This window comes from Pogoniulus pusillus, chromosome 1 (assembly GCF_015220805.1).
Source record: "Pogoniulus pusillus isolate bPogPus1 chromosome 1, bPogPus1.pri, whole genome shotgun sequence".
Classification (NCBI taxonomy): domain Eukaryota; kingdom Metazoa; phylum Chordata; class Aves; order Piciformes; family Lybiidae; genus Pogoniulus; species Pogoniulus pusillus.
In genome coordinates this window covers 11,627,919-11,643,556 of record NC_087264.1, presented here as the reverse complement: position 1 = coordinate 11,643,556, position 15,638 = coordinate 11,627,919, and the positions used below count along the sequence as shown (strand labels likewise).

At 40.1% G+C, this 15,638-nt stretch overlaps 1 protein-coding gene across 6 annotated transcripts in view; it reads left to right on the top strand.

Moving 5' to 3' along the window:
* TRAF3 (TNF receptor associated factor 3) overlaps positions 1–15,638 on the top strand; it is a 79,154-nt gene that overhangs the window by 27,194 nt on the left and 36,322 nt on the right. For all 6 annotated transcript variants that reach the window (XM_064169097.1, XM_064169266.1, XM_064169174.1 and 3 more), the window contains one exon: positions 14,334–14,590. In XM_064169097.1, the coding sequence (XP_064025167.1) occupies positions 14,349–14,590 (242 nt within the window). In that variant the 5' untranslated portion in view covers positions 14,334–14,348. The remainder of the gene's footprint in view (positions 1–14,333; positions 14,591–15,638) is intronic.

The following is a 15,638-nucleotide window of genomic DNA, read 5'->3' as shown; positions in this document are numbered from 1 at the left end:
CCTCTGGCTTTAAGCATGAAAACACCTTTTTTTCAGCTAGAAGTGGCAACTTCATATTCCAAATCTGAAGATAGAAAGCTTTCTAAGCCTTTGGGGATGGTGTGGAAAGCAGCAGTTTTTTATCTGCAGTAGCAGCAGTGCATGCTTCTACCAGAAGTTTCTTTGAAAGATTGCTGTCTCTTCTATGTTAAAGAAGTTTTGGCTGTGTAGTAGTGATAAACATGTGCTTTTGGGCAATGATGCAAAGTTAAGTCAGGAAAAAAAATGGTAAAGTACTCTGACAATAAACTTAAATGTGAAGATTCTAAAAAGGGCAACATACTAATTGATTTCCTTGTTTGTTTGTTGTTAATTTGCAAAATCCAGTGCAAAAGAGTAACACACAGAGAGACCCACTGGAGGTTTTTTCTGTTCTCAGTAGTATTTGATCTGAACTGGTGACGTGGAAATGGCTTGTTCACAAGATGTCAAAAATACCTGTTGGTCTTAAACCTCCAGAACAGTTGATACAAACCCACAGGCAGCAAATACAAGGCTAAAGGTTGGCATGGCATAATAATATATGATATATATGAGCAAGTAATCACAATCTGAGACAGAAACTAGGAAAGTGCATGCAGGTTCCAGGTAAAATAATCTTCTAGTGAGTCTTTGCAGCTGTAAGAATGATTACTGTCACACACCAGAAGGCATTTCTTTCTTACATAGAGTTGACCTTCAATTACATGTTCCCAAAGCTTGTGTTTTCTACAAGAGGAAGCAACAAATTCCTTACTTTGTTTCCCAGCAATATAACACATTTTGTGAATCTTAATCTTCAGTTACAAACCCCCCTGCTTCTTCTGTTAATACCTTTGTGAAAGGCAACAATATTTGCTTTAGAATCAACCAGGTTGGAAGAGACCTCCAAGTTCATCCACTCCAACCTATCATCCAGCCCTAGTCAGTTGACTAGACCATGGCACTAAGTGCCTCAGCCAGGCTTTTCTTGAACACCTTCAGGGATGGTGCCTCCACCACCTCCCTGGGCAGCCCGTTCCAATGCCAATCACTCTCTCTGTCAAGAACTTCCTCCTAACATCCAGCCTATACTTCCCCTGGCACAACTTGAGACTGTGTCCCCTTGTTCTGTTGGTGGTTGTCTGGCAGAAGAGACCAACCCCACCTGGCTACAGCCTCCCTTCAGGTGGTTGTAGACTACCTGATTCTATCTTTAGATAGAATCAGAACTTCACAGTCACTGCTGAATATTCTGACAAGTCTGAATTAAGATTCTTGACTTTTTCAAAACCTTGTTCGTCCCCAGAAAGTCGAATTCTGTAATATATATTAACTAGAGATGTAAAAACTTTAGTATATCTAGAAATACTAGCACATATATTTTGGTGGTTTGGCTATACTTAAATTATTGGTTTGTGTGTGACCTTTTAATTTCAGATTCCATTTACAGACATTTCAATCATTGCTTTTTCTTCTCACATAGGAAAAAAAAGACTTAACAGCACCTCACTCCATCCCACCAACCTCCCTCTCTTTCCCCAGACTTCAGGATGTTTGTCACAGAAAACACAATATAAACTGTGAAGTATGTAGTATGAACACTGAAATTAATGAACTTAAACTTGTTATCACTTCATTAAACGAATGGACAATGTTTTTGGAATCCCTCATGTTCTGATGAATAATGGTGAGAGAATTTGTTGAGACATGGTGAGAAAACCCCTCTTTTGCTTTAAGTGATGATTTTAAACAAAGCTGAAGAAATCATTTAGAATGGCAGAGAAAATTAGTTAATGTTGGTGAGAGGTTGAGATCTGTGTGTGAATGAATTTTCAGATAGTTTAATGTTAAATAAAATACTCTCATACCGCTTGCTGATGTTAGTTTCTAGAATTTAGGGCAGTGTGGAAAGGTAACTCTCTTCTACCTATGCTAGTACAGTATGCAGTGGCCAACTGGATAAGATAGATGAGCAGGAAATGTTTTATGTGGATGAGTTAGTTTCTATAGGAGATGGGATAAATAAATTTATTTGATCTTTGAATGTAGGCTTAGAAAACTTGCTTGGGCTGTACTGGAAATGAGTTTCTGATGTGAAGTGAGATACAGGGATCTAAGTTTTTTGAGAGAGCCATTTCCAGTACCACAATGCTTAATTTCATCGTCGAATTTATAAAGTGCAGAGCCATTCTTGAAATTGCATTTTGTTTAATCTGCTGGCTTCCTCTATACTCTGTTTTCAGAATTTCCTATGAGGATAATTTTGTTAAAATTTGTTTAACCTTTTTGGGATTCTTGAAAAGATGGTTTTCCTGTAATGATAAATAAAAGCTCTTGAAGTGCTTTGGTGGGTTTGCTTGTTGGGTTGTTGAGTTTTGGTTTGGTTTTTGTTTATTTAATCATAGAATCAACCAGGTTGGAAGAGACCACCAAGATCATCCAGTCCAACCTAGCACCCAGCCCTATCCAGTTGACTAGACCGTGGCACTAAGTGCCTCAGCCAGGCTTTTCTTGAACACCTCCAGGGACGGTGACTCCACCACCTCCCTGGGCAGCCCATTCCAATACCAATCACTCTCTCTGGCAAGAACTTCCTCCTAACATCCAGCCTATACTTTCCCTGGCACAACTTGAGACTGTGTCCCCTTGTTCTGTTGCTGGTTGCCTGGGAGAAGAGGCCCACCCGTACTTGGCTACAGCCTCCCTTCAGGTAGTTGTAGACAGCAATGAGGTCACCCCTGAGCCTCCTCTTCTCCAGGCTAAACACCCCCAGCTCCCTCAGCCTCTCCTCATAGGGTTTATGTTCCAGGCCTTTTAATTATTTACTAGTCTGACACCTTTGATTTCAGATACTTCTAATAATTGCAGAAGATGAGGTAAAGAATTTTAGGGCAGGTAGAATTCAAGTCTGGATTTGTTCAGAGTTGTCATAGATGCCTTCTACCAGAAGCTGGTTGATGTTGAAAGTATTCTTCATGCACTTGTCAGCCAGCAGAGTAGATGGACTGTGATTTGAATTGCTGTTCTGGTAGACTTTGGAATTTTTATTAGATTTCTGGAGATGTCTCTGATTAACAAAGTAAAAAAGAATAGCATGCATGAGTCTTTAAAACAAACAGACAAAAAACCCCAAACTAAAAGTAGTTTTAGAAGATGACTGCAGCAATAGAGAATAGGTGAGGAGGCTTTAGTATCTTCAGTTGGGTGGTATAGTTTAAAATTTGTTTCTGAGAGATCATGCAGCAGATTTTTTTTGAAAGCACAACTTGGCAGGAGAGGGGAATTTTTAGGTTTCTACAGGACAAGACATCTCTTTCAAGGGCTGTATGCTCTGGCCAACGTGATTTGCAGATGCCATCTGCCTTAACTCTTATTAATCTCTGTTAAGATTTGTTATGGGTAGTTAAAATTTAGTCTTCTGGTCATACAAGGGGTGAGAAACAATGAACAAGTTCTCTTTTGGGAATATGTGATTTGATGTTACTACCTGTAGCAGGTGAGCCAATGACTTCTGTGCTGCCCAACCAAAATAAAGTTTAAGTTTGCTGTAAAATGAGAAGTGTAGGGAGTCAGAACTGATAGAAGTAGCTTCCTATGAAATCAGGGTGTTCAGAATGCAAATATAAGGTGGTTTTGCTAGTTCTCTCTTCAAAACATGTATAAACCAATTCTATAAAATGAAATTACCTTCAAAATGCTATAGTTATGACACTTCCCAGAATATTTGATCTGAATATTTTTCTTCTGTGATAGACAGAACTTCTCCTTCATAAACAGAGCCAGAAGTTAAAAAAAAATACATTGGTGATCCACTTCACAGGGGACTGACATATGTGTGTCAGTCATGGACTTCCCCTGAGCAGCAGTGGAAAAGATTAAATATGCTTTATCCTGTGATCATCTCATTGTCTTTTGATCTTTCCTATACTTCAAATGCTTCTACTAAAAACCTTGTATAGAATATGCTGATCAACTTCAGAGATGCAGTAACCTTTTCTGTTTCTTCTTTCCTGCACTCACAGATAAGAATCCAAATTGGAATTTAAAATGCAGAAGAGAAAACTCACAGTGAGCTGGAACTGCATGTCTCTTATCCATTGTCTTGCGACCAGGGCTTCCAAAGCTTAAGATGCCTTTTGATATCTAAAGGAGGCTTTTGATTTCTTGCACTTCAGATGACTTTGTACTAGATTTTGGTTGCCCTCCGAGATTACAAAGTAATCATTGAGAGACATAGATAGCAAGAGTAAGTCAAAATACAAACACTTTGTTTTTACCACTGCCTCAGGCTGAATCTTAAAGTGATTTTGCCAGCTCATATGTCATGATTTGGAAGAACGATGTTAACTTTCAAAGTAGTAATAACTCAACATAGTGTGACTTAAAAATCATCTTTCCTTAATTGCACTGAATTAACTATTAAAAGAAGAGTAGAAGGTAAAATTTAATCCCTCCTATAATTTTTATTTCTCCCATTAGTGCCATATGTATTAAGTTGACTGTTGATTTGATTCAAAATATTGTGTAGTTACCAAAAGTGCTACCAGTCCTTAAGCTCTTGGATACTCCAAACTATATTAATACTACATTACTTATAAATATTCCCATCTCTTACTGCTCTCTTTATTTAGGACCTATAAATTGTCATGTTGGGCAGGACAGAGAATGTCTTAGAATGGATTTAATGAAATTGTGCTCTATCAGGCTTGCTAAATTGAGCTCCCTGCACTGGCATGCTGTTTGATCACGTAAGGCACTTCACATGAATGGGTAGGCTCATTGTTGAAATAAATGGAGTCAAGGAAAGTTATGTAAAGTTAAAAGGCTAAAACAAAGTAATACTTAGATTACTGTTCACTTCTGCTATTTAGGCATCTTGCAAAGTAGAACTTGAGAAGTACACAATCTTCACAACTCAGGTGACATGTACAGTTGTTCTTTTCCAAGAATATCAACATGTTTTTTGCATATGCTTGTGATTTTCTAGTTCAGGTAGGAAAAGGGTGAATACCATGTACTATGCAAGCCAAAAAACAGTTTTAGGTCTTGTTCAATACTTTTTACAGAGTAGAACCCTTAAATGTTGTGTCAAAATCTAGTTTAATTGCTTAGGAACGCAGCAGTTTGTGTGTCAGAACCGTGGTTTTTTCCCACATAAGAAGATCACATAATAATTGTCTATAGTAAAATCACTTCACATGTGTTTTAACCAATGGGCCAGGTTGCTTGGAGAGATTGTGGTTCCTTCATCCTTACGGCTTTTGAAAACTCAGCCAACCTGATGTAACTTTAAAGCTGGCCTTGCTCTGAACAGGAGATTGAGCTAGAGATCTTTTCCAACCTCACAGTCTCTGGGATACTGCACTAATAACTGGCTGTGAAGAGCTTGCAAAGGGCAGAAGCTTCTTGTGAGGAGAATGCTTGTTTGCTCTATGTTTTCAAATGCCTCTGTCCTGCTTGCTTATATCCAAGTGGTGATTTTTCCTATCCTTTTTCATCTGTTCTGTTATGTGTATGATCTCAAGGTGGTAGTCACAGCTGAAGTGCATTAGCTTATGCAAAGATGATGAATGCTTATGCAAGTATAGGGCAAAATTTAAAGCAGTTAAAAGACCTAATTGTGTTTTACACAAGATTTTGAATATCAATGCTGCTTTTTTTTTTGTACAAGAACTAGTATTTGAAGGGTTTGCCTAAAGGAAGATGAGGAACAGTCTCATGTTTTTCACTGTGTAAAATTACATCTAACATTGGTGACTGTCAACCCTTCCCTATCCACCCCAATGCACCTCAGAATTTTCTCTTAAAGAATATGCTGGAAATACCTCAGCACAGGTTAGCTGATCCTGTACATGTTGTCTTGAAACAGTGACTAGGCTTTTAAGCATGACAACTGCAGGGAGGACAAAAAAAATGCCCCTGTACAAATGAGGAGTGCAAGTCCCAAGACTTCTGACCTCATACAAGGCAAAATCAATAGATGGCCATCTGCTTTCAAACGTGCTACTTCAGTCACTGCCTGGGTATTTTTGTGGAGTGATTCAAGCTATTTCCATTCTAATTATCAGCTGTTATTCTCTGTTCCTGCCCATGCTCAGTGGTGGGGCATTTACCAGCCTGGTATGCTGAATGTTTTGAGAGTAACCCTCTGCATTAAGACACCTTCATGCTTAAGAGCCTCACTGCTCAGCTTTAATTTTTTTGTGGTGTGTGCACTGAGTAAATTGATAATGCATTGCCACCACTATATTGCTTTCAACTTGTGTTATTGTTTCAACCAGTCATCAAGGCTATGACAGGGTATGTTGCACATCATAATTGCACTCAGAAGCAGAACTGAGTCGGAAGATTTGTCTACAAGACAGTGAAATATGTACATTCTTTTCAGTAGGTATGTGCTAGGAATTTTTAAGGAGCTGTAAAAAGCTGAAATAGAAGGAAAAGTTTTTAATAATTTTAAAATAAAGATTTCTTGGTGATAATTTGAAGCAATAATTCTTTGTGAAAGAAGGCACATGGCCTGGGAAGACTGTAAGGTTGGAAATAGCAGCCCGGGTGCCTGATAAGCTGGCTCTGTGAGGGTACAATAGCAGCCTGGGTGCCTGATAAGCTGGCTTTATGAGGGTACCCTATAAAGCACAGAAGACAATTCTGTGAAATGAAAGGGATAAAATCTGATTTTCTGCTCACCTGTGCTCTACATATCCTTTTTTTACTGTCACCAAGCCCCCATCAAAAACAAAAGTAAAAAAACCCAAATGAATCACAAAACAATCCAACAGAAAAAGAAATCCAACAGAAACCACACAAAACCAAGACCTGCAACTCCTCCCCATTGTAATATCAGAAGAGACCAAGGTCATGAAATTTTCCTGGAGCAGGTGACCTTGGTTGGTTTGTATATGATTGTGTACTGTACCCAACTGATACACCGTGCAGAAGTGACGGTGACTGAGATTGCACTTCTACAGCCCCTTGCTGACTGGGACACTGCGTGACATTTCTATTCCCCAGGTAGCTGCTCACAAGTGTATTTGAGAGGCTGGGAGGAGAGACAGCACAATTGCAAGCTTCATATCATTAAAATATAGATTAAAAATACGCCTTAGGGATCTGTACTGAGATAGGTGTTTAATGTCTTCACCAAAGACACAGGCAATAAAATTGAGTGTGCCCTTAGAAAACCTGCAGATTAAACACTGGAGGGACACAATCCATCCAGTCCAACCTATCCAACCAAGATCATCCAGTCCAGCCTTATCCAGTCAACTAGACCATGGCACTAAGTGCCTCATCCAGGCTTTTCTTCAACACCGCCAGGGATGGTGTCTCCACCACCTGCCTGGGCAGCCCATTCCAATGGCAAATCACTCTCTCTGTGAAAAAATTCCACAGGGAATTTGTTGGAGCTTGAGAAGTGGAGTCACCGTCCCTGGAGGTGTTGAAGAAAAGCTTGGATGAGGCACTTAGTGCCATGATCTAGTTGACTGGCTAGGGCTGGGTGATAGGTTGGGCTTGGATGATCTTGGAGGTTTCTTCCAACGTGGTTGATTCTGTGATTCTAAGTGTACCTGCGTGAACCTCATGAGGTTCAGCAAGACCAAGTGCGAGGCCCTGCATCTGAGTTGGGGCAGTCCTTGTAATGTGATTGGGAGCAGCCTTGCAGAGATGGACTTGGGGGTACTGCTGGATGAAAAGCTAGACATGAGATGACAGTGTGCACTCTCAGTCTGGAAAACCCAACATATACTGGGCCATGTCAAAAGAATTGTGAGCAGCACATCGAGGAAGGCAATTCTGCCCCTCTGCTCCACTGTGCTGTGACATCATGTTGGAGTACTGTGTCTACCTCCTGTGTAATCAGCACAAGACGTTGACCTATTGGATTGGGCCTAGAGGAGGCCCACAAAGGTGAGGGGAGGGCTGGAGTACCTCTCTTTTGAGGAAAGGCAGAGAGAGATGGGGTCCTTCACTCTAAAGACAAGAAGGCTCTGATGAGATCTTGCTGTGTCCTCAGTATCTAGGTGGCCTCTAAGAAAGATTGGGACAGTCTTTAGCAGGACTTTTTGCAACCAGACAAAGGGTAATGGCTTGAAACTAAAATAAGGGAGATTTAGACTAGACATAAGGAAGAATTTTTTTACAGTGTGCATGATGAAATGTTGGAACACATTTCTCAGAAATGCGGTAAATGCCCTAGAGTCAGGTTGGATGTGGCTTTGAGCAACCTGATCTAGTTCAAAATGTCCCTGCTTGCTGCAGCAGGGCTTGACTAGGTAGCTTTTAAAGGTCCTTTGCACCACAAACCGTTCCGTGGTAAATAACAGCCTGTGCTAACAAAAGATCACCTAGGACGAGGCACTGAAATTTGTGTGGTTTTACGCTTTTTAGGTAAGAATACGTCAACTGCTTGAAGAGAAAGGTTGAATCATCTCATTGGTCACTTTTCTGCTGTGATATTTAGCTCCCTGTCCAACTTCAGGTTTCTTTTTCCAAGCTTAATTTAGGCATTGTGCATGCAATGCTGTTGCTGCTGTCCTGTTTATTGCACCGTTCTCATTACAGATTGCAATTTGATGGAAAAGCTTTTCTGTCCTAAGTAATAGCTGAATTAGGTTGTGTTTTCTGGTATCCTCCCCCCAACACTTTTAACAAAGCCACTGATTTCAAATAAATTTGTGACCTTTTTGAATTCTAAAACTTTGGCAAAAGCTGATTTGCATTGTAATGTCAGTATATGGAGATAGGCTTCTTTTTGCTGGATTCTGAATCCTGTGGTCCTTTAAAAACATTAAAAAAACAACCCTGATTGTAAGGTTACTTAATAATTTTTTCTTGTATTAGATGCACATTTATTTATTGATAGAAGCTGTGTTGTATTTCTAAGTTGGAAATTGGTGTGAATCCCAAAGAGCAAATAAAAGTAAATGTGGTATAATACAGAACACTAATGCAGGTTTCTGGGATGTTTGTCCTCTCTGCAGTGAGAACAACATCCTTAAAGGAAAGAGAAAATGCTTTTGGTTTGGAAACTCCTCTGCTTTCTAATTCCCGGAACATCTTTGTTGATAAATTCACTTTTGCTTCCAGTTTCTAAGCCTCTGTACTAATGTTAGTGAGGGATAAGTGCTGACAAATTGTACAGACCTTTATTACAGTATATACAGCCTGAAGTATTAAGTGGGTTCCAACCTCAGGTACTCAAGTACGACTTATGTTGAGCAAGAGTAGTGACGAAAGTGGAGCTCAGTGAGACCTGACAGACTGGGGCAAGCAGTGTCACCCATCTGATGACCAGAACAGTGTGCTTCTGCTAGGTCACAGAAGTGTGGATATAGGCATGTGCAGGCTGCAGGAGAGGTGGCTGTGAAAGAACGTACTCAATAGTGCACATAACTGACCTTGGTGACTGCGCCTCTTTTTATGTCCCCATCTGTCCTGAAAGGTGATTGCCTGAAATCTAAGTTTTGAAAGATGTCTAAAAGCCATATTCTTTTATTGTGATGATTTTTCCTAAGGATAAGAAACTGGAGCTTAAGAAATTGCTAGTAGTGAATTAAGAGTGAAGATGTTGTTTTGCAGAACAAGAATTGCAGCTCTTTGACTTGCCATGCCTTTAGGAATGGGAGACTCCCATCAGAACTAACCTGTTTTCAGTGTTTTAGCCAGGCTTCCTGCTTTTTGGAAGTGTGTAATCTTCACTGCTGTAAGTGCATCGTGACTTACTGAGGTGTGACTTCAAAACTGCTTCTTGTTGGCAGTTTGAAACATGATTATGAGGATATAATCTGAGTCCTGCTGTTAAAAGGTTCCTGAAAGGGAAAAGAAGACAGTGCAGATGACACGCTGTAGTGGCATATAAACCACTGTGGAAACCTGTTTGCAAAAGGGTGGCAGCTGAAATGTTTGCATTATCTGCACCTGTGTTCACCATTATCCCTTGTCCTGGTGTTAGAGCATGTAACTCGTGTCCATGAGGACATAGCTCTGTGCATGCAGATTTGTGTCTGCGATTTGGTAGACATCACTTCTCCCCACTCCTTAGTAAAAGCAACACTTCTGTTGTAATAAGGTTTTGGTGTTAAGCTCAATTCTCTATCGTATTTTATTGCAGTACTTCATGAATGGCTTCCTAATTGTGCTGCATCATCAAGTGCAGGCGGACCAGAGTATCGTGGAAGAAAATTCCTCATCAAGCTGGCTACTCTTAGTACCTTCTGCTTGTGTTCAGCTTTTCTAGTCTGACAAACTTCTTCATAAAACAGAAATACATCGGCTGAGGCACACAGTTCTGACTGTTAGACATATTGTGTAGTAAATTGTATTTATCCGTGTGCCTTCTTGTTGATTTCTGTGCCAAGATACTCAATATGTCAGTTCCAAAAGTGGAGTCCTGTGGAGCCTCGTGCAGCTTATTTTTGTGTAGAATCTCTCTTGCCAGCTGATTGTCCAGCTCCTGTGTAGTTTCTTACCTCTCTGAAACTCTTACCTGCTGCTTATTTGATACTTGATACTCTTTCTCAGTTAAACCTTGAATATATTCCTTTTTACCCCTTCTCTTTGTGATTAGTTATTTAGTCTCCACGAAGAAACACTGCTCTGGATCCTACTCTTCAAAGTAGCTTAATGGGGAAGAAAATACTCAGTTGTGTGACTTACAAGTTCAGAAACTTTGTTCTCTCCTAACTTACCAGTACCCCTGTCAGCATCTCTTAGTGCCTCTTCTTATGAATTTCTCCTGTGGGTCAGATTCAGAACATGCTTTGTTTTTTTCTGTCATTCTAAGGAAAATCACATTCCCTATGTCGTCCTTTCCAGTCAACATGCTTAGAAGTTAGTGTTTGACTTCAAGAATGGAGAGGATGGTAGAGGTCTTGAATATGATTGAGAACAAAGAAGTTGGATAAGAGGAGACTGAGGGGTGACCTCATTAATGTTTATGAATATGTAAAAGGTGGGTGCCAAGAAGATGGAGCCAGGCTCTTCTTGGTGATACCCAGCAACAGGAAAAGGGGCAATGGGTTGAAGCTTAAGAAGTTCCCTGTAAGCATGAGGAAAACAAAATTCACTGTGAGGGTGACAGAACACCAGAACAGGCTGCCCAGGAGGCTTGTGGAGTCTTCCCCTTTGGAGATATTCAAAGCCTGCCTGGATGTGTTCCAGTGTGATCTGCTATAGGTGATCCCGCTCTGGTAGTGGGATTAGAGTAGATGATCTTTTGAAGTCCCTTCCAACCCCTTATGTTCTGTGATTCTGTGAAGTTGCAAAGGGAAGAGAGACTATAGTGTCAATCTACAGATTGTAAATCAGAGAACTGAAAACCACTATAGATTCCTTAGCTACAAGTGCCAAATAAAGCTATTCCCCCAATTATCCATAGATAATTAATTTTAACCAGTCCCCATGTACTTCTGAAGCTGCACCTTTTTGTTGTTGTTGTTTCCTTCCTTGCTAATCTGCTTTTCTTTTACAGAAATAAAAATGTGAGGTTCCAAACTCGTGACAGGGTTCTGCTCTGTCCAGTTGCAGGTGTTCAGCAACAGTGGTCATGTCTTTGGCAGTCGCTAAAGCTAAACTTCTTTCATCAACTGATTTCTTTCTTGCTTCTAGCACTTCTCTTAACCTCCTTGTCTTTCAGACTCTTGTTCTCATGATCACATTCCATTTCTTGTCTGCTGGTTACGGTCTCTTGAATTGCCTCTCCAGTGTCATTATTACCTTTTTTTTTTTCTGTGCTCACTGCTGAAACTAGTTCAGGCTTTGCTTGCTTTCCTGGTCTGAAATAATCTGAATTTCCTTTTTAATGAGAACTGCAGTTGCTTTCAGTTCAGCACTGATTTTTTTCTTCTGCTCTTTCATTCTTTTCAGTTACTGTTCTGCCAAGATGTAAGACTCTTTAGTCTTTGAAGAGCAGACAAGGATAGACAGACATTATTTCAAATTATGGACCAGAATTAATATTTCCTTTTCCATTTACTTGTAGAAATGGATTTTTTTTTTGGTTGGTGGTTTTTTTTTTTTTTTTGTCTTTGATTATGGCTTTGGGCTTTTTTTTGAGTAAGACTGAATCATCTGAGCTGTATACCAAGTTATGAGGATGGTTTCCTTGGACTTTCTCAGTGTTTAATAGAGACACTCAGAAACTGTCTCCTGGGGCAAAGAAGGCAATGAAGGGTGAATTTATCATTCAGCATCTCTGTCACTGTTCAGCTGATGTTGATAAAGGCATAAAATGATACTAGTGATGAGTAGTCCTGATCTAGGGTAGAGTGTCCCTGCCCATGGCAGGGGGGGTTGGAACTAGATGCTCCTTGTGGTCCCTTCCAACCCTGACTGATTCTATGATTCTAGTTGCAATTATTTTATCTTTTGTTTTGAGAGACAATGGTTGGCATCAGAAATGAAAGAAATTTCCTTGTCTGTCTAGTCTCTGTGGAGAAGTCTATACAAAAAGTATAGATGCAGAAACGACCTACAAGAAAATACGTTTAATTACAAGTGCTTGTTTTGGACTCAGGGAAGATAAGAGATCACGAAACCGGTTTACAAGAAAGTGTGCACGTTTGAGATATGAGACGTTTCGACTCCCCTTGTGGTTTATTGGTGGACATACTCTGTAATTGAGAAATGAACTTAGCCTTGTTTCTTCATTTTGTTTCTTGCAGTTGGATTATAAGTGTAGTGCTTGAGGCAACTGTAGAACGCTGGAATAGGTTCGTATTTCAAGCATCGGCTGACATGGAGGGAGAATTGAAATAGGCATTTCTCTTTTAAATAGCCAGGCATTTCTTTTAAGTAAATAAATGTTGTTTTCTTCTTCATGTGTCAAGGATTTGAAAAACCACTTAGGCTTGTTTGACTGAAAAAATAAGCAAGGACCTTACTGAAAATGAGTTTTAAAATGTAACCTGAGGTATTCTTCCTCTGGTATTCTGCTAATGCTTTGCACGCTGACCTAGAAGAACTGTAGTTCAGGATAATAGGTACTTTAATTGAGTCGTCAAACGTACTAATTATTTTCTCAGCTGCCTGTCAGTTGGGCTTAGTCCTGGTGAATTAATCAGGTGGTCATGCTGCATAGGCCTTTCTCTTCTGTTGATAAGGCTTGTGTCTTCATGTTGGTCTGTATGATGAAGAGATTGGAAAGCATTTATTCAAATAAAAAACCAGTTGTGTTCTTCTAAAGCAGGCTTAAAGCAGCAGGTCTTACACTTTCATAGTGCATGAGATAGACAGGAAAACTTGGTTGTGTGTTGGGTATAGTAATATTAAATGCAGTCATTCTATAGAATTGTGTGACTGGGTGCAGCTATTGTCCAGCCAGGGACAGGAGAGAGTGCATGAGTTCAGAAGTACTGATAGAGGGTTGGAATGACCTTAGAGAATGGTGTAGCATATGTAAGCTGGAGCTGTTCAAGGCAGGATTGGACGTGGCACTTGGTGCATTGGTCTAGCCTTGAGCTCTGTGGTAAAGGGTTGGATTCAATGATCTATGAGGTCTCTTCCAACCTTGGTGATACTGTGATTCTGTAAACAAGTGGAAGCCTGGAGTCTGTGGTTTTCGCCTATCTCTGCTGATTTAGAATTGCCAGACACAATATGCATGTTGTTGGGAGAATATGAAGAATGTCTATGCCAACTGGTGTGTAATCCTAACGTAGTCCTAACGCAGGTGTGTGTAGCCACTCAGAGTCACTACCTGATTTTGTAACCTTCTTAGGTAGCCTTCTGATGAAAAGTATATAAGCCCATGCTTGGGGTGCAGTAAATTGGATTGGAACTCACTTATGTTAAGCTTTTTTCCCTGTCTCTTATTACCCCCTGATACTATGGTATCACAGCCTGTGACAGTCGTGGAGCTGTGTAGACCCCAGGTACATCGTATAATGTGCCGGTAGTCGTGTGCCCTGTGTCAAGCATGGCAGTGTACCAGTGCATCTGCTCCACCATACCCCTTGCTGCTTCCTCTAATGATACAACTTAAATATTAAGGACGTTTTTCAGAGAGAAAGAAAGATATGGAAGAATGCCAGCTTTGTTCTTACTTGTTCATAGGCTGATGCCCATAATTAATGTGACAGTTTGCTTTTAAGAATAGGTTTTAATTCTTGACCTTCTAGAGCATTTCTAAAATGTAGAATATTTCACAGATTTGTTATGCTCCATAAATTTCGGCAGTTACATGTGTATTATGCTCATCTGATGTGTGAACAAACATCTGTTCTTACTGCTTTCTGGTTTTATGTAGTCTCTTAGAGGTGCTGTTTTTCCTTCATTCAGATGTAAAAAGAGGTCTTTGTTTCTCAGAAGCTTTTCTCCTTTTTGCTTGACAGGAGCTACCTTAGAGTATGGACACCAGTAAGAAGACAGAACCTCCTTTATCTGTAGAAATGGTACAACAAAGGGCAAATCCTGATCGCAGTCCTTCAGCATCAATTTATGTTCCAGAACAAGGTGGCTACAAAGAGAAATTTGTAAATGCTGTGGAAGATAAGTACAAATGTGAAAAATGTCACCTTATCTTATGCAATCCTAAGCAGACTGAGTGTGGACACAGATTTTGTGAGACCTGCATGAATGCCTTGCTAAGGTATGTCTTCTTATTCTGATAAAGCACATTGATACCTGTGGATCTTGTGAACTGCTGAAGGTAGCACGGACACTAATGTAGTTTTAGGGAATACGTTAAACTAATGCCCTGGTTTGAAGCAACCTTCCACTTGTTGCTTATTTGATGTTAGTATTCTGCTCTAAGCCAGGGTGAAACAGCTGAACTTTCCATTGTCAAAACAATTGTTAAAGTGGTTTAATCCTGTGTAGTGATGTGTTAGGTAAGTATTTAATTCCCTGTGGAGCCTAGATTGAGTAGCTGTTTTACATGACTACTGACATGGCCAGTTTGATGTAGAAGACACTTATTAAATTGTGGCTGTGCAAGGAGGTGAGCCTACAGAGGCTCCTTCAGGTTGTGATGCCTAACCTGGCTGTGGACTCACCTTTATAGTTGAGTGTTGGGATCCTTGGATAAATGCAACTGCTTGTGCAGCTTTCTCTCCCCATAACCCTTCTAGCTGTATGTCCTGGGGCTTTTGTGTTTTGTGGATTCTGAGAGGGTCATGAAGGCAGGCTTCTCTATATGAGATGTTTGGACCAGCATGTAAAGTGGGTGAGTGAATGTTATATGCATAAAGTGAATGCTGAGAGATACAATCTTTCCTAATCTGGGTAAGAATAAATATGTGGTCATTCAAGGAATATCTAGCTCCTAAGAAATATCTGTGCATCAGTAGAAGTCTGTTTCTTTGCCTCCCAACTTTTATGCATTGTTTCTGATTGTATTCAGCACTATGATTTTAAAACTTGACCATTTTTGTAAACTTTAAGCTCCTGGGGTAAACGAGTAGTCAGTACTTCAATGTGCTACTGGGAAAGCAGAGGTACAGAAAAGATTGGTTTACTGGATGTTGCACACCGGATTACTAACAGAGAAGATTTGACTTTGGTGTTTTCCTGTTTACCTTTTGTGGCCACCCTGATTCTAGGTATTAGTTTATATTTCACTTGGACTTATGGAAATCTCAGGCAGTTACAAATCACGACTACACACAGTGTGGCAAAGAGATTGGAGGATGTTACAT